Source organism: Entelurus aequoreus, linkage group LG17 (assembly GCF_033978785.1).
Source record: "Entelurus aequoreus isolate RoL-2023_Sb linkage group LG17, RoL_Eaeq_v1.1, whole genome shotgun sequence".
NCBI classification, from domain to species: Eukaryota; Metazoa; Chordata; class Actinopteri; order Syngnathiformes; family Syngnathidae; genus Entelurus; species Entelurus aequoreus.
In genome coordinates this window covers 24,501,292-24,529,206 of record NC_084747.1, presented here as the reverse complement: position 1 = coordinate 24,529,206, position 27,915 = coordinate 24,501,292, and the positions used below count along the sequence as shown (strand labels likewise).

The window sequence follows — 27,915 nt, the reverse complement described above, 5'->3', positions numbered from 1 at the left end:
CGGGGGCCATAATAAACGCCACACACACATACCCTAGCCCCCTTCCAACGCCCTTGACGCGAATCCCTTAGTTGTGATGGACGGCTGGGCAGCCCCTGAAGAGCTGCAGCCTGCCACCGTGGCCCCCCCTCCCTCCGCTCTGTTGTAGTATGTATATGTGCTTTGCTATGGAGGTTTTTTCCCACTCCAGACTGGGCTCCCTTAGGATCTCCCTTAGGATCTCCCTTAGGAGCCCAGTCTACCTACCAATCATTCCCCGGGAGGGAATTTGAACCTTTTTTGGCTTTTGTCCACATTTTGTCCTGTTTTAGGCTGGGGCTACCCGGGTCCCCTGTGACTCATCCCGGGGGTACTTTTGACCTTTTTCACATTTTACTCACGTTTGCAGTGCAGGATCTTTCCCAGAGCTCGGAACAGGAAGAGACAAGCATCCTTCATGCCAACACTTTGTTCTTCCTCCTTCACCTGGGATGACCTGGACTTCTTCTTCTGGCCCGATTTGAAAGACACCTTCTTCTGTGAGGTGAGCGGTCTGTCCCTCCGCAGCCCCCCGTCTGCAAAATGCTGCTTTTAAAGTCTTGCTTAGTGGAGTGGGAGAACATTTAAAGACTTGCTTAGTGGAGTGGGAGGACATTTAAAGTCTTGCTTAGTGGAGTGGGAGGACATTTAAAGACTTGCTTAGTGGAGTGGGAGGACATTTAAAGACTTGCTTAGTGGAGTGGGAGGACATTTAAAGACTTGCTTAGTGGAGTGGGAGGACATTTAAAGACTTGCTTAGTGGAGTGGGAGGACATTTAAAGACTTGCTTAGTGGAGTGGGAGGACATTTAAAGACTTGCTTAGTGGAGTGGGAGGACATTTAAAGACTTGCTTAGTGGAGTGGGAGAACATTTAAAGACTTGCTTAGTGGAGTGGGAGAACATTTAAAGACTTGCTTAGTGGAGTGGGAGAACATTTAAAGACTTGCTTAGTGGAGTGGGAGGACATTTAAAGACTTGCTTAGTGGAGTGGGAGGACATTTAAAGACTTGCTTAGTGGAGTGGGAGGACATTTAAAGACTTGCTTAGTGGAGTGGGAGGACATTTAAAGACTTGCTTAGTGGAGTGGGAGGACATTTAAAGACTTGCTTAGTGGAGTGGGAGGACATTTAAAGACTTGCTTAGTGGAGTGGGAGGACATTTAAAGACTTGCTTAGTGGAGTGGGAGGACATTTAAAGTCTTGCTTAGTGGAGTGGGAGGACATTTAAAGACTTGCTTAGTGGAGTGGGAGGACATTTAAAGTCTTGCTTAGTGGAGTGGGAGGACATTTAAAGACTTGCTTAGTGGAGTGGGAGGACATTTAAAGACTTGCTTAGTGGAGTGGGAGGACATTTAAAGTTTTGCTTAGTGGAGTGGGAGGACATTTAAAGACTTGCTTAGTGGAGTGGGAGGACATTTAAAGACTTGCTTAGTGGAGTGGGAGGACATTTAAAGACTTGCTTAGTGGAGTGGGAGGACATTTAAAGACTTGCTTAGTGGAGTGGGAGGACATTTAAAGACTTGCTTAGTGGAGTGGGAGGACATTTAAAGACTTGCTTAGTGGAGTGGGAGGACATTTAAAGTTTTGCTTAGTGGAGTGGGAGGACATTTAAAGTCTTGCTTAGTGGAGTGGGAGGACATTTAAAGACTTGCTTAGTGGAGTGGGAGGACATTTAAAGTTTTGCTTAGTGGAGTGGGAGGACATTTAAAGTCTTGCTTAGTGGAGTGGGAGGACATTTAAAGACTTGCTTAGTGGAGTGGGAGGACATTTAAAGACTTGCTTAGTGGAGTGGGAGGACATTTAAAGACTTGCTTAGTGGAGTGGGAGGACATTTAAAGACTTGCTTAGTGGAGTGGGAGGACATTTAAAGACTTGCTTAGTGGAGTGGGAGGACATTAGCTGCAGACCTGAGATGGAGGAGAACTGCAGGCTGTTGATGGCACTGCGAACATCTCCTGAACTTCCTGAACACAACTTGTCCAGCACCGCCTGATCCAGTCTGCTAGTCTTCTGTTGGAACATTATATTCACTATCTACATCTCCATATCTATGTACATGCAACAACATTGTCAAATACTATCTACATGTCTATATCTATGTACATGCAACAACATTGTCAAATACTATCTACATGTCTATATCTATGTGTGTGTAACAATACTATCTACATGTCTACATCTATACCTGGAGTGTTGCAATGTGAGTCAGAACCTTCATCATGGAGGTTGGAGCCACTGGATTAAAACTGCAAAAGAAGAAGAAGATGAAAGATGAAGAACAGATTAAATTGGTTCAAACAGACAACTAACAAACTAACTAACTAACTAACTAACTAACTAACTGTCCATTCACTGATCATGTGTGTTATTACAACTACACTACACACCATTGATCATGTGTTATTACAACTACACTACACACCATTGATCATGTGTGTTATTACAACTACACTACACACCATTGATCATGTGTGTTATTACAACTACACACCATTGATCATGTGTGTTATTACAATACTTGACTGTAATATGATGTTTTCCACTCACTACAGATTATAACATTGTTGTGTGTTACAAAGTCAAAGGCAGTTGCTAGCTTCTCTCTTGCCGTAGTTAGCGTTTAGGGCTAACAGCGTAGCACGGCGATGTGTTAGTACGCCAGAAAAAGAGTTCCCTCTTACAATAACAATGTTTGTTATTATACAGGTTACACATTCTTACAATAACAATGTTTGTTATTATACAGGTTACACATTCTTACAATAACAATGTTTGTTATTATACAGGTTACACATTCTTACAATAACAATGTTTGTTATTATACAGGTTACACATTCTTACAATAACAATGTTTGTTATTATACAGGTTACACAAGGTCAATGAAGTATTTTCCAAGTCATTTGGAGGTAGAATTGATTGGTAACACTAGCTGCATTGAACCTGACTGAGTTGATGTTGACATGTTAGAATGTCTTCTTGTCTCTCATGATTGTCAACCATCAGCCACATTCCAAAAAAAAAGTACAATTCCCCTTTACTATATACTATGTTAAATAAATACTATATTAAAACAAAATACTATCATTAAAAATAGTACCGTAATTTCCGGACTATAAGCCGCTACTTTTCCCCCTCGTTCTGGTCCCTGCGGCTTATACAAGGGTGCGGCTTATACAAGGGTGCGGCTTATACAGGGGTGCGGCTTATACAAGGGTGCGGCTTATACAAGGGTGCGGCTTATTTACGGCCTGTTCTTCTCCGACACCGACGAAGAGGATTTGGGTGGTTTTAGTACGCAGGAGGAAGACGATGACACAATGATTAAAGACTGACTTTTCATATACCGGTAGGCTGCTTATTTGGATAACGTACAGGCGAGCACTTTGTATTACTTTGCAGCGTTGTATTATTTGTACTCTGCACGAATGCTGTTTGCCATGTCAAAGATGTGGAAGTTTGATTGAAAGAGTTATTGTTAATAAATGGGACGCTTTGCGTTCCCAAACAGTCATCTCTGTCCCCTCCGTGGTAGCAGGAACCCCTATATTAGGGCTGAACGATTTCAGGAAAAAATCTGATCACGATTTTTCTGACAGAAATTGCGATTTCGATTTTGACTCACGATTTCTTTTCAAATCAAGCTTCAGTAACAGTAACAGATTTAAAACATGACAAAAAATGATATACCATGAAAACATTAAATGCTATGTAATGCAAGGATGAATACTAAAAGGTAAGAATTGCTTCAAACATGTATTTATTAAGAAACATGCATGTACATTCTCCAAAGTTCTTGACCAACAGCAGTTATTAAAACTAAAGAACTAAAACCAGTACAAAAACCTTAATTATGTTAAGATAAATAAAAAAGTTTAAGTTAAATAAAATACAAAACAATTCCAACACAAAAAGCAATGCTTAATATATAATAAGAAAAACAAAATTCAACAACTTCAATAAAGGAAAAAAAGGATCCTGACCTTATGTAAACAGTCTTATACTCAAGTAGGTAGGTCAGTCTTTTATGGCTCAAGAGAGCTAGCCTATCAACATCTATAGCAGCAATTCAAGTACTTTATTCAACCCTGGAAGAAACCTGAACAATATTTTAAAGTGAAATTGAAAAGTAATGGTAATAAAGAAAATACTATTACAAAAACAAAATGACCCAACCTCTGCCCTTCTGAAAAATATGTCAGACATTAAAATAGGTGGGTCATTCATTTACCGCTTAGCAGCACCCAAATATTGCACATCTATTCTGTTAACAATAGAACGGCTGCTCTTCTCATAAGGAGTTATACTGGCAAACGACGCTGTAATTGTGGTATGTTTGCTACAATGGGCTGAATCGCTCGGGGTTGACTTTTCACCGGACTTTTTGGTCATACATTCGTCGTGTAACTGCCGGTGGTGATTTTTCAAGTGCCGGAATAAATTAGTCGTGTTGCCTTGGGATGTGGCGACTTTGGCCCGACAAGTTTTACAAAGTACCTGTTTCTGATGCACATCTGAAGTTTCGAAACCGAAGTAGTCCCAAATGACAGACGTGCTGCTCTTCTTCTGTATTAAAACTAAATCCTCCTCCACTTCTGACCCGGCGGCAGCAGCCATTTCCTCCAGGACGTTTGTTTCTTCACCAAAGTTGTTAGTGGGCGTGTACGCGGTAGCCTCGTCAATGGCCGCCTCTGATTGGTTAGCGTGACGGCATGCCCTGCTCACAAGTAGTTTACCACTTCTGATTGGTGAGTTTGACAAGGCATGAGAGTAGCACGAGCAGGCTGCATATACACAACAGACATGTCAGCCAGGAGAGCTAAATAACGTTCGTCTAAAACCGAAGCCTTCACGATCTCAAGATTGAGACTTCTGAAATCGCAATTTCGATCTGAAAACGATAAATCGTTCAGCCCTACCCTATATACTACGCTAATTACACTATATACTACGCTAATTACACTATATACTACGCTAATTACACTATATACTACGCTAATTACACTGTATACTACGCTAATTACACTATATACTACGCTAATTACACTATATACTACGCTAATTACACTATATACTACGCTAATTACACTATATACTACGCTAATTACACTATATACTACGCTAATTACACTATATACTACGCTAATTACACTGTATACTACGCTAATTACACTGTATACTACGCTAATTACACTATATACTACGCTAATTACACTATACACTACGCTAATTACACTATATACTACGCTAATTACACTATATACTACGCTAATTACACCATGTACTACGCTAATTACACATCAAAACCCTGCGGCTTATAGTCGGGTGCGGCTTATATATGGAGCAATCTGTATTTCCCCCTAAATTTAGCTGGTGCGGCTTATAGTCCGGAAATTACGGTATATACAATAATAAATAAATACTACAAAAAATACTATATTAAATAAATACTATACTCTATAGCAGGGGTCACCAACCTTTTTGAAAGCAAGAGCTACTTCTTGGGTAGTGATTAATGCGAAGGGCTACCAGTTTGATACACACTTCAATAAATTGCCAGAAATAGCCAATTTGCTCAATTTACCTTTAACTCTATGTTATTATTAATAATTAATGATATTTACACTTAATTGAACGGTTTAAAAGAGGAGAAAACACGAAAAAAAATGACAATTAAATTTTGAAACATTGTTTATCTTCAATTTCGACTCTTTAAAATTCAAAATTCAACCGAAAAAAAGAAGAGAAAAACTAGCTAATTCGAATCTTTTTGAAAAAAATTAAAGAAAGAATTTATGGAACATCATTAGTAATTTTTCCTGATTAAGATTAATTTTAGAATTTTGATGACATGTTTTAAATAGGTTAAAATCCAATCTGCACTTTGTTAGAATATATAACAAATTGGACCAAGCTATATTTCTAACAAATCATTATTTCTTCTAGATTTTCCAGAACAAAAATTTTAAAAGAAATTCAAAATACTTTGAAATAAGATTTAAATTTGATTCTACAGATTTTCTAGATTTGCCAGAATTATTTTTTTGAATTTTAATCATAATAAGTTTGAAGAAATATTTCACAAATATTCTTCGTCGAAAAAACAGAAGCTAAATTGAAGAATTAAATTAAAATGTATTTATTTTTCTTTACAATAAAAAAATAAAAAATTACTTGAACATTGATTTAAATTGTTAGGAAAGAAGAGGAAGGAATTTAAAAGGTAAAAAGGTATATGTGTTTGAAAATCCTAAAATAATTTTGAAGGTTGTATTTTTTCTCTAAAATTGTCTTTCTGAAAGTTATAAGAAGCAAAGTAAAAAAAATAATGAATTTATTTAAACAAGTGAAGACCAAGACTTTAAAATATTTTCTTGGATTTTCAAATTCTATTTGAGTTTTGTCTCTCTTAGAATTAAAAATGTCAGGCAAAGCGAGACCAGCTTGCTAGTAAATAAATACAATTTAAAAAATAGAGGCAGCTCACTGGTAAGTGCTGCTATTTGAGCTATTTTTAGAACAGGCCAGCGGGCTACTCATCTGGTCCTTACGGGCTACCTGGTGCCCGCGGGCACCGCGTTGGTGACCCCTGCTCTATAATATACTACAAATATATACGACAATAAATACTATATCAAATAAATACTATAACTAAAAATACTATATACTATGATTAAAAATAGTATATAGTATAATAAATACTATAATAAATATATACTACAATAAATACTATATGAAATAAATATAATTAAAAATACGATATACTATAATACTAAAAATAAATAAATACTATAACTAAAAATACTATGTACTATGATACTATAATTAAAAATAGTATATACTATAATAATACTATATACTACAATAAATACTATATTAAATAAATACTATAATTAAAAATACTATACTCTATGATAATATATACTATAATAATTATATACTACAACACTCCTCTCTGAGCTGCCACCTTACCATGGTAGAGGAGTTTGCGTGTCCCAATGATCCTAGGAGCTATGTTGTCCGGGGGCTTTATGCCCCCTGCTAGGGTCTCCCAAGACAAACTGGTCCTAGGTGAGGGATCAGACAAAGAGCAGCTCGAAGACCTCAATGAGAAATAAAAACTATGGACCCAGATTTCCCTCGCCCGGACGCGGGTCACCGGGCCCCCCCTCTGGTGCCAGGCCTGGAGGTGGGGCACGATGGCGAGCGCCTGGTGGCCGGGCCTGTCCCCATGGGGCCCGGCCGGGCACAGCCCGAAGAGGCAACGTGGGTTCCCCCTCCAATGGGCTCACCACCCATAGCAGGGGTCATAGAGGTCGGGCGCGATGTGAGCTGGGCGGCAGCCGAAGGCAGGGCACTTGGCGGTCCGATCCTCGACTACAGAAGCTAGCTCTTGGGACGTGGAACGTCAGCTCGCTGGGGGGGAAGGAGCCTGAGCTAGTGCGCGAGGTGGAGAAGTTCCGACTAGACATAGTCGGACTCACTTCGACGCACAGCAAGGGCTCTGGAACCAGTTCTCTCGAGAGGGCCTGGACTCTCTTCTACTCTGGCGTTGCCGGCAGTGAGAGGCGACGGGCTGGGGTGGCAATTCTTGTTGCCCCCCGGCTCAGAGCCTGCATGTTGGAGTTCAACCCGGTGGACGAGAGGGTAGCTTCCCTCCGCCTTCGGGTGGGGGAACAGGTCCTGACTGTGGTTTGCGCTTACGCGCCAAACCGCAGCTCAGAGTACCCACTCTTTTTGGATTCACTCGAGGGAGTACTTGAGAGTGCTCCCCCGGGTGATTCCCTCGTTCTACTGGGGGACTTCAACGCTCATGTTGGCAGCGACAGTGAAACCTGGAGAGGCGTGATTGGGAAGAATGTCTGCCCAGATCTGAACCCGAGCGGTGTTTTGTTATTGGACTTTTGTGCCCGTCACAGATTGTCCATAACGAACACCATGTTCAAACATAAGGGTGTCCATATGTGCACTTGGCACCAGGACACCCTAGGCCGCAGTTCCATGATCGACTTTGTAGTTGTGTCGTCGGATTTGCGGCCTCATGTTTTGGACACTCGGGTGAAGAGAGGGGCGGAGCTTTCTACCGATCACCACCTGGTGGTGAGTTGGCTGCGATGGTGGGGGAGGATGCCGGACAGACCTGGCAGGCCCAAACGCATTGTGAGGGTTTGCTGGGAACGTCTGGCAGAGTCTCCTGTCAGAGAGAGTTTCAATTCCCACCTCCGGAAGAACTTTGAACATGTCACGAGGGAGGTGCTGGACATTGAGTCCGAATGGATCATGTTCCGCACCTCTATTGTCGAGGCGGCTGATTGGAGCTGTGGCCGCAAGGTAGTTGGTGCCTGTCGTGGCGGTAATCCTAGAACCCGTTGGTGGAAGCTGAAGAAGGAGTCCTATCGGGTTCTTTTGGCTCATAGGACTCCTGAGGCAGCGGACAGGTACCGACAGGCCAAGCGGTGTGCGGCTTCGGCGGTCGCGGAGGCTAAAACTCGGACATGGGAGGAGTTCGGGGAAGCAATGGAAAACGACTTCCGGACGGCTTCGAAGCGATTCTGGACCACCATCCGCCGCCTCAGGAAGGGGAAGCAGTGCACTATCAACACCGTGTACGGTGAGGATGGTGTTCTGCTGACCTCGACTGCGGATGTTGTGGATCGGTGGAGGGAATACTTCGAAGACCTCCTCAATCCCACCAACACGTCTTCCTATGAGGAAGCAGTGCCTGGGGAATCTGTGGTGGGCTCTCCTATTTCTGGGGCTGAGGTTGCTGAGGTAGTTAAAAAGCCCGGAGTTCCTTAAGGCTCTGGATGCTGTGGGGCTGTCTTGGTTGACAAGACTCTGCAGCATTGCGTGGACATCGGGGGCGGTACCTCTGGATTGGCAGACCGGGGTGGTGGTTCCTCTCTTTAAGAAGGGGAACCGGAGGGTGTGTTCTAACTATCGTGGGATCACACTCCTCAGCCTTCCCGGTAAGGTCTATTCAGGTGTGCTGGAGAGGAGGCTACGCCGGATAGTCGAACCTCTGATTCAGGAGGAACAGTGTGGTTTTCGTCCTGGTCGTGGAACTGTGGACCAGCTCTATACTCTCGGCAGGGTCCTTGAGGGTGCATGGGAGTTTGCCCAACCAGTCTACATGTGTTTTGTGGACTTGGAGAAGGCATTGGACCGTGTCCCTCGGGAAGTCCTGTGGGGAGTGCTCAGAGAGTATGGGGTATCGGACTGTCTGATTGTGGCGGTCCGCTCCCTGTATGATCAGTGCCAGAGTTTGGTCCGCATTGCCGGCAGTAAGTCGGACACGTTTCCAGTGAGGGTTGGACTCTGCCAAGGCTGCCCTTTGTCACCCATTCTGTTCAGAACTTTTATGGACAGAATTTCTAGGCGCAGTCAAGGCGTTGAGGGGATCTGGTTTGGTGGCTGCAGGATTAGGTCTCTGCTTTTTGCAGATGATGTGGTCCTGATGGCTTCATCTGGCCAGGATCTTCAGCTCTCGCTGGATCGGTTCGCAGCCGAGTGTGAAGCGACTGGGATGAGAATCAGCACCTCCAAGTCCAAATCCATGGTTCTCGCCCGGAAAAGTGTGGAGTGCCATCTCCGGGTTGCGGAGGAGACCCTGTCCCAAGTGGAGGGGTTCAAGTACCTCGGAGTCTTGTTCACGAGTGAGGGAAGAGTGGATGGTGAGATCGACAGGCGGATCGGTGCGGCGTCTTCAGTAACGCGGACGCTGTATCGATCCGTTGTGGTGAAGAAGGAGCTGAGCCGGAAGGCAAAGCTCTCGATTTACCGGTCGATCTACGTTCCCATCCTCACCTATGGTCATGAGCTTTGGGTTATGACCGAAAGGACAAGATCACGGGTACAAGCGGCCCAAATGAGTTTCCTCCGCTGGGTGGCGGGTCTCTCCCTTAGAGATAGGGTGAGAAGCTCTGTCATCCGGGAGGAGCTCAAAGTAAAGCCGCTGCTCCTCCACATGGAGAGGAGCCAGTTGAGGTGGTTCGGGCATCTGGTCAGGATGCCACCCGAACGCCTCCCTAGGGAGGTGTTTAGGGCACGTCCGACCGGTAGGAGGCCACGGGGAAGACCCAGGACACGTTGGGAAGACTATGTCTCCCGGCTGGCCTGGGAACGCCTCGGGATCCCCCGGGAGGAGCTGGACCAAGTGGCTGGGGAGAGGGAAGTCTGGGCTTCCCTGCTTAAGCTGCTGCCCCCGCGACCCGACCTCGGATAAGCGGAAGAAGATGGATGGGTGGAACACTATATTAAATAAATATCATCATTAAAAACACTATATGCTATTATGTATACTATAATAAATATATACTACAATAAATACCATATTAAATAAATACTATAATACAAACATTCATGTCATTTCAAAATAGAAAGTGCAAGATTGTCAGAGACATTTTAAAACAAGCTATTAGTGCACTTTTGTGCATGATGTCACTAAGATGACATATCAAAACAACACTAAATCAAAGTGCACTTTTTGTACAGAAGGCCACTACAATAGTTTACAACAAATAAAGTGCACTTTTGTGCATGATGTCACACAAGATATTTCAATAAGTGTCAAATAAAAATGAGCTGCATAATAGGACATCAAATAGTGTATGTCCTTCACTATGTGGTAGGTTCCTGCATAATAGGACATGAAATAGTGTATGTCCTTCACTATGTGGTAGGTTCCTGCATAATAGGACATGAAATAGTGTATGTCCTTCACTATGTGGTAGGTTCCTGCATAATAGGACATCAAATAGTGTATGTCCTTCACTATGTGGTAGGTTCCTGCATAATAGGACATGAAATAGTGTATGTCCTTCACTATGTGGTAGGTTCCTGCATAATAGGACATGAAATAGTGTATGTCCTTCACTATGTGGTAGGTTCCTGCATAATAGGACATCAAATAGTGTATGTCCTTCACTATGTGGTAGGTTCCTGCATAATAGGACATCAAATAGTGTATGCCCTTCACTATGTGGTAGGTTCCTGCATAATAGGACATCAAATAGTGCATGTCCTTCACTATGTGGTAGGTTCCTGCATAATAGGACATCAAATAGTGTATGTCCTTCACTATGTGGTAGGTTCCTGCATAATAGGACATCAAATAGTGTATGTCCTTCACTATGTGGTAGGTTCCTGCATAATAGGACATCAAATAGTGTATGTCCTTCACTATGTGGTAGGTTCCTGCATAATAGGACATCAAATAGTGTATGTCCTTCACTATGTGGTAGGTTCCTGCATAATAGGACATCAAATAGTGTATATCCTTCACTATGTGGTAGGTTCCTGCATAATAGGACATCAAATAGTGTATATCCTTCACTATGTGGTAGGTTCCTGCGGACGTTATCTCCTTCTGTTGTTGACTATTTGTTTGATAAGGTGTTGATGTGGAAATGGTTGCTTGGGCATGTTGTGGGTGTGGCACTGAACAGAGATGTTGACATGCAGAGTTTCAAGCACTCTTCATTCTCCAGCGGGTGACTTTTCAAATGATGCTACATTAGCAGTGCTGCTACTTTTTGTAACAACGCTTTTGCTGCATACTTGTTCACCATCTACCTGCTTGAAGCCAAACCACCGCCAGACCATGGACCCCCTGCTGTTTGTCTTAGGAAATAATTCTTCCTTCATTTGTTACCAGATGGGCACTTTCTCTCTCTCTCTTGTATTACCACTCGCACCACTCTGCTAGCTAACATTACCATGCTGCTACCTGTCTGCTCCGTGAGAGCGTATGACGTTGCACACGTGACAGTATGTGACGTATGTAAGAAGGTGCGCTTGTTTTATGTCTCTGTGAGAAGCAGAGACAAGAGAGAGTGAGAAGAGCCTGCAGTGTAATGCCTGCAGCTAAAAGCAACCGTGTGAGAATGTATACTCCAATATCACCATATAGTCATTTTCTATATCGCACAGAGACAATATATATCCAGTACATTCATATATCACCCAGCCCTACGTATAAATGATGAAAAAGTGAAGTGGACCTGATGCTAGTGATGTGCAGCTCCTCCAGCAGGTCTCTTGGAAACAGGAGTCTGGAGCTGCTGTCTCCACTCAGACTGTCAGACACGATGAAGACCAGAAGACATCCACTGCTCTTCACTAAAGTCCTGAACAAGCAGCACCATTTGCAGTACAATACTTTTCTTCAAGGGGAAGTGCACTTTTTTGGAATGTTGCCTATGTTTGTCAATCATTAGGAGTCATTCTTCAACTAAATGGGAATATATGAACATCTTAATGACAGCAGACATTGTACAGTAAGTGATGTTTTATTATGTTTGTTGTCTGCAGTGAGTAATAATCAGTGATGAAGAAAAAAGCAGACGTGATGCATTTTTTAAATTAATGTGCCGTGTATGCTTAAAATGATCAAATATGAAAATAATACATGTTATTATGAATGTTACTAGATACTACATATATACTTACATCATGTATATATGACATGTTATTATGAATGTTACTACATGACATATATACTTACATCATGTATATATATGACATGTTATTATGAATGTTACTACATGACATATATACTTACATCATGTATATATGACATGTTATTATGAATGTTACTACATGACATATATACTTACATCATGTATATATGACATGTTATTATGAATGTTACTACATGACATATATACTTACATCATGTATATATGACATGTTATTATGAATGTTACTACATGACATATATACTTACATCATGTACATATGACATGTTATTATGAATGTTACTACATGACATATATACTTACATCATGTATATATTACATGTTATTATGAATGTTACTACATGACATATATACTTACATCATGTATATATTACATGTTATTATGAATGTTACTACATGACATATATACTTACATCATGTATATATGACATGTTATTATGAATGTTACTACATGACATATATACTTACATCATGTATATATTACATGTTATTATGAATGTTACTACATGACATATATACTTACATCATGTATATATGACATGTTATTATGAATGTTACTACATGACATATATACTTACATCATGTATATATTACATGTTATTATGAATGTTACTACATGACATATATACTTACATCATGTATATATATGACATGTTATTATGAATGTCACTACATGACATATATACTTACATCATGTATATATGACATGTTATTATGAATGTTACTACATGACATATATACTTACATCATGTATATATGACATGTTATTATGAATGTTACTACATGACATATATACTTACATCATGTACATATGACATGTTATTATGAATGTTACTACATGACATATATACTTACATCATGTATATATTACATGTTATTATGAATGTTACTACATGACATATATACTTACATCATGTATATATTACATGTTATTATGAATGTTACTACATGACATATATACTTACATCATGTATATATGACATGTTATTATGAATGTTACTACATGACATATATACTTACATCATGTATATATTACATGTTATTATGAATGTTACTACATGACATATATACTTACATCATGTATATATGACATGTTATTATGAATGTTACTACATGACATATATACTTACATCATGTATATATTACATGTTATTATGAATGTTACTACATGACATATATACTTACATCATGTATATATATGACATGTTATTATGAATGTCACTACATGACATATATACTTACATCATGTATATATGACATGTTATTATGAATGTTACTACATGACATATATACTTACATCATGTATATATGACATGTTATTATGAATGTTACTACATGACATATATACTTACATCATGTATATATGACATGTTATTATGAATGTTACTACATGACATATATACTTACATCATGTACATATGACATGTTATTATGAATGTTACTACATGACATATATACTTACATCATGTATATATTACATGTTATTATGAATGTTACTACATGACATATATACTTACATCATGTATATATTACATGTTATTATGAATGTTACTACATGACATATATACTTACATCATGTATATATGACATGTTATTATGAATGTTACTACATGACATATATACTTACATCATGTATATATTACATGTTATTATGAATGTTACTACATGACATATATACTTACATCATGTATATATGACATGTTATTATGAATGTTACTACATGACATATATACTTACATCATGTATATATTACATGTTATTATGAATGTTACTACATGACATATATACTTACATCATGTATATATTACATGTTATTATGAATGTTACTACATGACATATATACTTACATCATGTATATATGACATGTTATTATGAATGTTACTACATGACATATATACTTACATCATGTATATATTACATGTTATTATGAATGTTACTACATGACATATATACTTACATCATGTATATATTACATGTTATTATGAATGTTACTACATGACATATATACTTACATCATGTATATATTACATGTTATTATGAATGTTACTACATGACATATATACTTACATCATGTATATATTACATGTTATTATGAATGTTACTACATGACATATATACTTACATCATGTATATATGACATGTTATTATGAATGTTACTACATGACATATATACTTACAGACAGCGTGTATATACAATATTAATGGAGGTGTTTGCATGTTTTTTAGGGTTTTATATGCAAAATTGCACAACTCCCTTAGGCTCCATTGTCAGCAGACTCATAATGACTGTGAACCATAGGCAACAATACCAAAAAGTGCACAGCTGTCCAGAGTACTTACCTGAGAACATCATGTAGACTGCCAGGCTGCCGGTAAAAGTGGTTTGGGAATTCCTGCACAGAAATACACAGATTTTGTCTATGGTCTCTTTATGATCTTATGGACTGAAGTTCTGTTTGTCTATGGTCTCTTTATGATCTTATGGACTGAAGTTCTGTTTGTCTATGGTCTCTTCATGATCTTATGGACTGAAGTTCTGTTTGTCTATGGTCTCTTCATGATCTTATGGACTGAAGTTCTGTTTGTCTATGGTCTCTTCGTGATCTTATGGACTGAAGTTCTATGTTTGTCTATGGTCTCTCCATGATCTTATGGACTGAAGTTATATGTTTGTCTATGGTCTCTTCATGATCTTATGGACTGAAGTTCTGTTTGTCTATGGTCTCTTCATGATCTTATGGACTGAAGTTCTGTTTGTCTATGGTCTCTTCGTGATCTTATGGACTGAAGTTCTATGTTTGTCTATGGTCTCTCCATGATCTTATGGACTGAAGTTATGTTTGTCTATGGTCTCTTCATGATCTTATGGACTGAAGTTCTGTTTGTCTATGGTCTCTCCATGATCTTATGGACTGAAGTTATATGTTTGTCTATGGTCTCTTCATGATCTTATGGACTGAAGTTCTGTTTGTCTATGGTCTCTCCATGATCTTATGGACTGAAGTTATATGTTTGTCTATGGTCTCTTCATGATCTTATGGACTGAAGTTCTGTTTGTCTATGGTCTCTTCATGATCTTATGGACTGAAGTTCTGTTTGTCTATGGTCTCTCCATGATCTTATGGACTGAAGTTATATGTTTGTCTATGGTCTCTTCAGGATCTTATGGACTGAAGTTCTATGTTTGTCTATGGTCTCTTCATGATCTTATGGACTGAAGTTCTGTTCGTCTATGGTCTCTCCATGATCTTATGGACTGAAGTTCTATGTTTGTCTATGGTCTCTTCATGATCTTATGGACTGAAGTTCTATGTTTGTCTATGGTCTCTTCATGATCTTATAGACTGAAGTTCTATGTTTGTCTATGGTCTCTTCATGATCTTATGGACTGAAGTTCTATGTTTGTCTATGGTCTCTTCATGATCTTATGGACTGAAGTTCTATGTTTGTCTATGGTCTCTTCATGATCTAATGGATCTAAGATGAGGAAGTACCAACCTCCACTAAGATGACCTTCATGCCAGGAGGTCTGACATCCCCCAGCATCTTAAGGCACGTGTACTTGTTGGCCCTCAGGAGAAACTCTTGGAATTGTGCTGACTGGGAGCTACTGTTCATGTTCCAGTCTAGAAAGGAAAAGAGCAGTCCTGAAAATGTGGAACCCATGAATTATGATGAATGGAAAACATGACAACCATGAGAAATCTAACTTGTTCAGGTTTCATATTTTGCTCCATGGTCATTGTCTCATCACAATCATGTCTATGACTTTAGGACTACGTGCACAACTACAATACACTCCATGACTTTAGGACTACGTGCACAACTACAATACACTCCATGACTTTAGGACTACGTGCACAACTACAATACACTCCATGACTTAGGACTATGTGCACAACTACAATACACTCCATGACTTTAGGACTATGTGCACAACTACAATACACTCCATGACTTTAGGACTATGTGCACAACTACAATACACTCCATGACTTTAGGACTATGCACAACTACAATACACTCCATGACTTTAGGACTACGTGCACAACTACAATACACTCCATGACTTTAGGACTATGCACAACTACAATACACTCCATGACTTTAGGACTACGTGCACAACTACAATACACTCCATGACTTTAGGATTACGTGCACAACTACAATACACTCCATGACTTTAGGACTATGCACAACTACAATACACTCCATGACTTTAGGACTACGTGCACAACTACAATACACTCCATGACTTTAGGACTATGCACAACTACAATACACTCCATGACTTTAGGACTACGTGCACAACTACAATACACTCCATGACTTTAGGACTATGCACAACTACAATACACTCCATGACTTTAGGACTACGAGCACAACTACAATACACTCCATGACTTTAGGACTATGCACAACTACAATACACTCCATGACTTTAGGACTACGTGCACAACTACAATACACTCCATGACTTTAGGACTACGTGCACAACTACAATACACTCCACGACTTTAGGATTACGTGCACAACTACAATACACTCCATGACTTTAGGACTATGTGCACAACTACAATACACTCCATGACTTTAGGACTATGTGCACAACTACAATACACTCCATGACTTTAGGACTATGTGCACAACTACAATACACTCCATGACTTTAGGACTATGTGCACAACTACAATACACTCCATGACTTTAGGACTATGTGCACAACTACAATACACTCCATGACTTTAGGACTATGTGCACAACTACAATACACTCCATGACTTTAGGACTATGCACAACTACAATACACTCCATGACTTTAGGACTACGTGCACAACTACAATACACTCCATGACTTTAGGACTATGCACAACTACAATACACTCCATGACTTTAGGACTATGCACAACTACAATACACTCCATGACTTTAGGATTACGTGCACAACTACAATACACTCCATGACTTTAGGACTATGCACAACTACAATACACTCCATGACTTTAGGATTACGTGCACAACTACAATACACTCCATGACTTTAGGACTACGTGCACAACTACAATACACTCCATGACTTTAGGACTATGTGCACAACTACAATACACTCCATGACTTTAGGACTATGTGCACAACTACAATACACTCCATGACTTTAGGACTATGTGCACAACTACAATACACTCCATGACTTTAGGACTACGTGCACAACTACAATACACTCCATGACTTTAGGACTATGTGCACAACTACAATACACTCCATGACTTTAGGACTATGTGCACAACTACAATACACTCCATGACTTTAGGACTATGCACAACTACAATACACTCCATGACTTTAGGACTATGCACAACTACAATACACTCCATGACTTTAGGACTATGTGCACAACTACAATACACTCCATGACTTTAGGACTACGTGCACAACTACAATACACTCCATGACTTTAGGACTATGTGCACAACTACAATACACTCCATGACTTTAGGACTATGTGCACAACTACAATACACTCCATGACTTTAGGACTATGTGCACAACTACAATACACTCCATGACTTTAGGACTATGTGCACAACTACAATACACTCCATGACTTTAGGACTACGTGCACAACTACAATACACTCCATGACTTTAGGACTATGCACAACTACAATACACTCCATGACTTTAGGACTATGCACAACTACAATACACTCCATGACTTTAGGATTACGTGCACAACTACAATACACTCCATGACTTTAGGACTACGTGCACAACTACAATACACTCCATGACTTTAGGACTATGTGCACAACTACAATACACTCCATGACTTTAGGACTATGTGCACAACTACAATACACTCCATGACTTTAGGACTATGTGCACAACTACAATACACTCCATGACTTTAGGACTACGTGCACAACTACAATACACTCCATGACTTTAGGACTATGTGCACAACTACAATACACTCCATGACTTTAGGACTATGTGCACAACTACAATACACTCCATGACTTTAGGACTATGCACAACTACAATACACTCCATGACTTTAGGACTATGCACAACTACAATACACTCCATGACTTTAGGACTACGTGCACAACTACAATACACTCCATGACTTTAGGACTACGTGCACAACTACAATACACTCCATGACTTTAGGACTACGTGCACAACTACAATACACTCCATGACTTTAGGACTACGTGCACAACTACAATACACTCCATGACTTTAGGACTATGTGCACAACTACAATACACTCCATGACTTTAGGACTATGTGCACAACTACAATACACTCCATGACTTTAGGATTACGTGCACAACTACAATACACTCCATGACTTTAGGACTACGAGCACAACTACAATACACTCCATGACTTTAGGACTATGCACAACTACAATACACTCCATGACTTTAGGACTACGTGCACAACTACAATACACTCCATGACTTTAGGACTACGTGCACAACTACAATACACTCCATGACTTTAGGACTATGCACAACTACAATACACTCCATGACTTTAGGACTACGTGCACAACTACAATACACTCCATGACTTTAGGACTATGTGCACAACTACAATACACTCCATGACTTTAGGACTATGTGCACAACTACAATACACTCCATGACTTTAGGATTACGTGCACAACTACAATACACTCCATGACTTTAGGACTACGTGCACAACTACAATACACTCCATGACTTTAGGACTACGTGCACAACTACAATACACTCCATGACTTTAGGACTATGCACAACTACAATACACTCCATGACTTTAGGACTACGTGCACAACTACAATACACTCCACGACTTTAGGATTACGTGCACAACTACAATACACTCCATGACTTTAGGACTATGTGCACAACTACAATACACTCCATGACTTTAGGACTATGTGCACAACTACAATACACTCCATGACTTTAGGATTACGTGCACAACTACAATACACTCCATGACTTTAGGACTACGAGCACAACTACAATACACTCCATGACTTTAGGACTATGCACAACTACAATACACTCCATGACTTTAGGACTACGTGCACAACTACAATACACTCCATGACTTTAGGACTATGTGCACAACTACAATACACTCCATGACTTTAGGACTATGCACAACTACAATACACTCCATGACTTTAGGACTACGTGCACAACTACAATACACTCCATGACTTTAGGACTATGTGCACAACTACAATACACTCCATGACTTTAGGACTACGTGCACAACTACAATACACTCCATGACTTTAGGACTATGCACAACTACAATACACTCCATGACTTTAGGACTACGTGCACAACTACAATACACTCCATGACTTTAGGACTACGTGCACAACTACAATACACTCCATGACTTTAGGACTACGTGCACAACTACAATACACTCCATGACTTTAGGACTATGCACAACTACAATACACTCCATGACTTTAGGACTACGTGCACAACTACAATACACTCCACGACTTTAGGATTACGTGCACAACTACAATACACTCCATGACTTTAGGACTATGTGCACAACTACAATACACTCCATGACTTTAGGACTATGTGCACAACTACAATACACTCCATGACTTTAGGATTACGTGCACAACTACAATACACTCCATGACTTTAGGACTATGTGCACAACTACAATACACTCCATGACTTTAGGACTATGCACAACTACAATACACTCCATGACTTTAGGACTATGTGCACAACTACAAGTGTAACATTGTTTGTGGAACTACTTAGGGCTCCATAGCAACATTTATGACTTACCAATGTGGTCTCCATGCTGGATAATGTTGTTCAACATCCCTCAAAGATGTGGGAGAGAGAAACAAGACTACTAATCCTGCAGATGTGATGAGAGACAACAAAGACTACAACTTTGACTAATCCTGCAGATGTGATGAGAGACAACAAAGACTACAACTTTGACTAATCATGGCAGATGTGATGAGAGACAACAAAGACTACAACTTTGACTAATAATGGCAGACGTGATGAGACAACAAAGACTACAACTTTGACTAATCATGGCAGATGTGATGAGAGACAACAAAGACTACAACTTTTGACTAATCCTGCAGACGTGATGAGAGACAACAAAGACTACAACTTTGACTAATCCTGCAGACGTGATGAGAGACAACAAAGACTACAACTTTGACTAATCCTGCAGATGTGATGAGAGACAACAAAGACTACAACTTTGACTAATCCTGCAGATGTGATGAGAGACAACAAAGACTACAACTTTGACTAATCCTGCAGATGTGATGAGAGACAACAAAGACTACAACTTTGACTAATCCTGCAGACGTGATGAGAGACAACAAAGACTACAACTTTGACTAATCCTGCAGATGTGATGAGAGACAACAAAGACTACAACTTTGACTAATCCTGCAGATGTGATGAGAGACAACAAAGACTACAACTTTGACTAATCCTGCAGATGTGATGAGAGACAACAAAGACTACAACTTTGACTAATCCTGCAGACGTGATGAGAGACAACAAAGACTACAACTTTGACTAATCCTGCAGATGTGATGAGAGACAACAAAGACTACAACTTTGACTAATCCCGCAGACATGATGAGAGACAACAAAGACTACAACTTTGACTAATCCTGCAGATGTGATGAGAGACAACAAAGACTACAACTTTGACTAATCCTGCAGATGTGATGAGAGACAACAAAGACTACAACTTTGACTAATCATGGCAGACGTGATGAGAGACAACAAAGACTACAACTTTGACTAATCATGGCAGACGTGATGAGAGACAACAAAGACTACAACTTTGACTAATCATGGCAGATGTGATGAGAGACAACAAAGACTACAACTTTGACTAATCCTGCAGACGTGATGAGAGACAACAAAGACTACAACTTTGACTAATAATGGCAGACGTGATGAGGGACAACAAAGACTACAACTTTGACTAATCCTGCAGATGTGATGAGAGACAACAAAGACTACAACTTTGACTAATCCTGCAGATGTGATGAGAGACAACAAAGACTACAACTTTGACTAATCCTGCAGATGTGATGAGAGACAACAAAGACTACAACTTTGACTAATCCTGCAGATGTGATGAGAGACAACAAAGACTACAACTTTGACTAATCATGGCAGACGTGATGAGAGACAACAAAGACTACAACTTTGACTAATCATGGCAGACGTGATGAGAGACAACAAAGACTACAACTTTGACTAATCATGGCAGATGTGATGAGAGACAACAAAGACTACAACTTTGACTAATCCTGCAGACGTGATGAGAGACAACAAAGACTACAACTTTGACTAATAATGGCAGACGTGATGAGGGACAACAAAGACTACAACTTTGACTAATCCTGCAGATGTGATGAGAGACAACAAAGACTACAACTTTGACTAATCCTGCAGATGTGATGAGAGACAACAAAGACTACAACTTTGACTAATCCTGCAGATGTGATGAGAGACAACAAAGACTACAACTTTGACTAATCCTGCAGACGTGATGAGAGACAACAAAGACTACAACTTTGACTAATCCTGCAGATGTGATGAGAGACAACAAAGACTACAACTTTGACTAATCCTGCAGATGTGATGAGAGACAACAAAGACTACAACTTTGACTAATCCTGCAGATGTGATGAGAGACAACAAAGACTACAACTTTGACTAATCCTGCAGATGTGATGAGAGACAACAAAGACTACAACTTTGACTAATCCTGCAGATGTGATGAGAGACAACAAAGACTACAACTTTGACTAATCCTGCAGATGTGATGAGAGACAACAAAGACTACAACTTTGACTAATCCTGCAGATGTGATGAGAGACAACAAAGACTAGAACTTTGACTAATCCTGCAGACGTGATGAGAGACAACAAAGACTACAACTTTGACTAATCCTGCAGATGTGATGAGAGACAACAAAGACTACAACTTTGACTAATCATGGCAGACGTGATGAGACAACAAAGACTACAACTTTGACTAATCATGGCAGACGTGATGAGAGACAACAAAGACTACAACTTTGACTAATCATGGCAGACGTGATGAGAGACAACAAAGACTACAACTTTGACTAATCATGGCAGACGTGATGAGAGACAACAAAGACTACAACTTTGACTAATCATGGCAGATGTGATGAGAGACAACAAAGACTACAACTTTGACTAATCCTGCAGACGTGATGAGAGACAACAAAGACTACAACTTTGACTAATAATGGCAGACGTGATGAGAGACAACAAAGACTACAACTTTGACTAATCATGGCAGATGTGATGAGAGACAACAAAGACTACAACTTTGACTAATCCTGCAGACGTGATGAGAGACAACAAAGACTACAACTTTGACTAATAATGGCAGACGTGATGAGAGACAACAAAGACTACAACTTTGACTAATCATGGCAGATGTGATGAGAGACAACAAAGACTACAACTTTGACTAATCATGGCAGACGTGATGAGAGACAACAAAGACTACAACTTTGACTAATCCTGCAGACGTGATGAGAGACAACAAAGACTACAACTTTGACTAATCCTGCAGACGTGATGAGAGACAACAAAGACTACAACTTTGACTAATCCTGCAGACGTGATGAGAGACAACAAAGACTACAACTTTGACTAATCCTGCAGACGTGATGAGAGACAACAAAGACTACAACTTTGACTAATCCTGCAGACGTGATGAGAGACAACAAAGACTACTTTGGGACAAATGATGATCCAGAAACTTCTGGGTTTGATCCTGTATATAAAGAGGATGATCTACAAGTTTTAGAAGCTGTGTGCTAAACACTAAGCATCTTATAGCAGTATTGTGTGCGTAATATCCTCCAAGGTCGACATCGACGAGACGAAGAAGAAGCAGTATTGTGCTAAACAAGATATACAAACATAATAAAGCAATCACTTACTGTACAATGTCTGCTCTCACTGCGATAAAGACTGATGGGATGTTTGTATCTTCCCCTTTACATCAACAATTCTTCATAATCCTCACAAAGGGTTAAAAAAAAGTGTACAAGCAGTCCTGCAGTGTTTACTTGTGTGTGATATCATGTGAGATACAATCAGTCCTGCAGTGTTTACTTGTGTGTGATATCATGTGAGATACAAGCAGTCCTGCAGTGTTTACTTGTGTGTGATATCATGTGAGATACAATCAGTCCTGCAGTGTTTACTTGTGTGTGATATCATGTGAGATACAATCAGTCCTGCAGAGTGTTTACTTGTGTGTGATATGTGAGATACAATCAGTCCTGCAGTGTTTACTTGTGTGTGATATCATGTGAGATACAAGCAGTCCTGCAGAGTGTTTACTTGTGTGTGATATCATGTGAGATACAATCAGTCCTGCAGTGTTTACTTGTGTGTGATATCATGTGAGATACAAGCAGTCCTGCAGAGTGTTTACTTGTGTGTGATATCATGTGTGGTACAAGCAGTCTTGAAGAGTGATTACTTGTGTGTGATATCATGTGAGATACAATCAGTACTGCAGAGTGTTTACTTGTGTGTGATATCATGTGTGGTACAAGCAGTCTTGAAGAGTGTTTACTTGTGTATGATACCATGTGAGATACAAGCAGTCCTGCAGAGTGTTTTACTTGTGTGTGATATCATGTGCAATACAAGCAGTCCTTCAGAGTGTTTACTTGTGTGATATCATGTGCGATACAAGCAGTCTTGAAGAGTGTTTACGTGTGTGATACAATCAGTTTTGAAGAGTGTATTGTGTGTGATATCATGTTCAATACACGTATCGTGTTTACGTGTGTGTGATATCATGTGCGATACAAGCAGCCTTGAAGAGTGTTTACTTGTGTGTGATATCATGTGGGATCCAAGCAGAGTGTTTACTTGTGTGTGATTGATTGAAACTTATATTAGTAGGTTGCACAGTGAAGTACATATTCCGTACAATTGACCACTAAATGGTAACACCACAATAAGTTTTTACACTTGTTTAAGTCGGGGTCCATGTAAATCAATTCATGGTACAGATATATACTATCATATATACTATCATCATAATACAGTCATCACACAAGTTCATCATCAGAGTATATACATTGAATTATTGACATTATTTACAATCCGGGGTGTGGGATATGGAGGGGGGGGGGGGTTAGGTTTGGTTGGTATCAACACTTCAGTCATCAACAATCAGCATCATCAGAGAAATGGACATTGGAACAGTGTAGGACTGACTTGGTAGGATATGTACAGCCAGCAGAGAACATAGTGAGTTCACATAGCATAAGAACAAGTTTATACATTTGATTATTTACATTTGATTATTTACAATCCGGGGAGGTGGGATGTGGTGGGGAGGGTGTTAGTTTAGGGTTGAAGTTGCCTGGAGGTGTTCTTTTAGTGCGCTTTTGAAGGAGGATAGAGATGCCCTTTCTTTTACACCTGTTGGGAGCGCATTCCACATTGATGTGGCATAGAAAGAGAATGAGTTAAGACCTTTGTTAGATGGGAATCTGGGGTTAACGTGGTTAGTGGAGCTCCCCCTGGTGTTGTGGTTATGGCGGTCATTTACGTTAAGGAAGTAGTTTGACATGTACTTCGGTATCAGGGAGGTGTAGTGGATTTTATAGACTAGGCTCAGTGCAAGTTGTTTAACTCTGTCCTCCACCCTGAGCCAGCCCACTTTGGAGAAGTGGGTAGGAGTGAGGTGGGATCTGGGGTGGAGGTCTAGAAGTAATCTGACTACCGTATTTTCCGCACCATAAGGCGCCCCGTGTTATTAGCCGCACGTTCAATGAACGGCATATTTCAAAACTTTGTTTACCTATTAGTCGCCCCGTGCTATTAGCCGCACCTACGCTACGCTAAAGGGAATGTCAACAAAACAGTCAGATAGGTCAGTCAAACTTTAATAATATATTACAAACCAGCGTTCTAACAACTCTGTTCACTCCCAAAATGTAATGTGCAAATGTGCAATCACAAAAATAGTAACACTCAAAATAGTGCAGAGCAATAGCAACATCAATAACTCAACGTTGCTCATACGTTAATGTAACACAACACACAAAATAAACATTTAAAGCTCACTTTCTGAAGTTATTACTCATCCACAAATCCATCGAATTCTTCTTCTTCGGTGTGCTTCACTTGTTTTTTGACACCATCTGTGAAGTGGACGCGCATGCAGTCGTAGATCAACAGGGACAGAGCTGCGTGAAAAAAGTCACCCGGTGTCTTCGCTCATCTTTTCTTCATCCATCCATCCCTTCCAGTTAGCTTTTATGATGACGCCGGCTGGAAAGTTCTCTTTTGGCAAGGTCTTCCTTTTGAATATCACCGTGGGTGAAAGTTTCTGGCCGTTAGCATGGCAAGCTAGAACCACGGTGAAGACGACTTCTCATTCCCTGTGGTGCGAATATTCACCGTACGTGTTCCCGTTGTATCCACAGTGCGGTTCACAGGAATATCAAAAGTCAGTGGAACCTTGTACGCGTGTCTCTTAGTAGGAGACATTTTGTGGTCTTTACAGAAACACACTAATGAAATTAAACGATTGCATCCAGCTCCATGAGGTTTTGTTAAATCCGATTGCTCTGAGCTTATCCAACAGTATAGCGTGGTTAACGGTGTCAAAGGCCTTCTGAAGGTCCAGCATGACCATGCCGCAGTATTTGCCCGCGTCCACCTCATGTTTGATGTGCTCGCTCACATAGAGAAGGCATGTGTCAGTGGAGTGGTTAGTTCTGAAGTCACATAGAGAAGGCATGTGTCAGTGGAGTGGTTAGTTCTGAAGTCAGATAGAGAACGCATGTGTCAGTGGAGTGGTTAGTTCTGAAGTCAGATAGAGAAGGCATGTGTCAGTGGAGTGGTTAGTTCTGAAGTCACATAGAGAAGGCATGTGTCAGTGGAGTGGTTAGTTCTGAAGTCACATAGAGAAGGCATGTGTCAGTGGAGTGGTTAGTTCTGAAGTCAGATAGAGAAGGCATGTGTCAGTGGAGTGGTTAGTTCTGAAGTCAGATAGAGAAGGCATGTGTCAGTGGAGTGGTTAGTTCTGAAGTCAGATAGAGAAGGCATGTGTCAGTGGAGTGGTTAGTTCTGAAGTCACATAGAGAAGGCATGTGTCAGTGGAGTGGTTAGTTCTGAAGTCAGATAGAGAAGGCATGTGTCAGTGGAGTGGTTAGTTCTGAAGTCAGATAGAGAAGGCATGTGTCAGTGGAGTGGTTAGTTCTGAAGCCGGATTGGAATTTGTACATGAGTTTATTAGTGGCAAAGTAACTATCGACCTGTTCATAAACAATTTTTTCCATTACTTTCGAAATGGAACTGAGAATAGAAACAGGTCGGTAGTTGCCAGGTTCCAATTTGCTTCCTCTTGCTATCTTAAAATCTTTTGGTACTTGGCCTTGTGTAATTGAGAGGTTTATTATGTGCGTGATGATCGGGGCAATGGTGGAGGCAGAGTCCCTAGGAATCTGGAGGGGATATTGTCAAGGCTGGTGGCCTTGTTTGGGTGGAGCCCGCTCAATTTTTTAAACACCTCATCAGCTGAGACCATTTCTAATTTGAAATCATCGTTGGATACTCCTAGCTTTCTGTAGAAGGCTTTAATGTGTTCTACACCAAAGCGACCAGAGTGGTGGGACAGCTTGTTGACAAGAGTTGTGGCTATGCTGCTGAAAAATGTGTTAAGTCTGCTTACTACCTCCATTTTGTCTGTAATGAGGGAGTCCCCCTCCCTGATGTTGATGTTGGTGAGTCTGGTTGTAAGTTTCTGACTGCAACCAGGAAGCTGGTTGTTGAGGATTTTCCAGAGTTCACGTGGCTTATTTGTGTTTTCCTCTATTTTGTCGGTAATGTAATTTTTTTTTTAAGGATTTAGTCAGGTTGGTTGACTTATTTCTTAATTTATTGCATTGCTTTTTGAGAGTTGGAAGGAGTGATTTGAGGTTGTTATTATTGGGTTGTTTATCTACTTCGGTTTTGCACTTTTGGTATTCGAAGTATTTTCTGTGTCTGTCTTTTATGGCAGCTAATAGGTCCGGATTCATCCACGGTTCAGAGCGGGCTTTGATCCTGACTGTTTTCACGGGAGCCATATCATTTAGTATCGCTAGGAACGCTGTTTTGAAGCGATCCCAGGCATCTTCGACCAGGTTGCTCGCGAGCACAGGGGACCAGTCCCACTCACCTAATTTTAGGTTGAAATTATCACTGGAGTATTTTTTAAGGGATCTGGATTGGGCTGTTATGTGGCCGTTGGCTTTGGGTTTAGCTATTTTACGGGTGCAGAAGGTTAGATAGTGGTCGCTAAGACCACAGATCATGACCCCACTATTTTTT

The 27,915-nt window shown here is 40.2% G+C and overlaps 1 protein-coding gene across 1 annotated transcript in view; it reads right to left on the bottom strand.

Annotated features, from left to right (window-relative positions):
• Nucleotides 1-27,915, bottom strand: part of LOC133631791 (cell cycle checkpoint protein RAD17-like) — a 111,726-nt gene that overhangs the window by 68,250 nt on the left and 15,561 nt on the right. The window contains exons 6-11 of the mRNA XM_062023952.1: nucleotides 15,994-16,121; nucleotides 14,836-14,888; nucleotides 12,019-12,144; nucleotides 2,204-2,264; nucleotides 1,926-2,028; nucleotides 381-554 (exon numbers count right to left, since the gene is read on the bottom strand). Of these exons, the coding sequence (XP_061879936.1) occupies nucleotides 381-554; nucleotides 1,926-2,028; nucleotides 2,204-2,264; nucleotides 12,019-12,144; nucleotides 14,836-14,888; nucleotides 15,994-16,121 (645 nt within the window). The remainder of the gene's footprint in view (nucleotides 1-380; nucleotides 555-1,925; nucleotides 2,029-2,203; nucleotides 2,265-12,018; nucleotides 12,145-14,835; nucleotides 14,889-15,993; nucleotides 16,122-27,915) is intronic.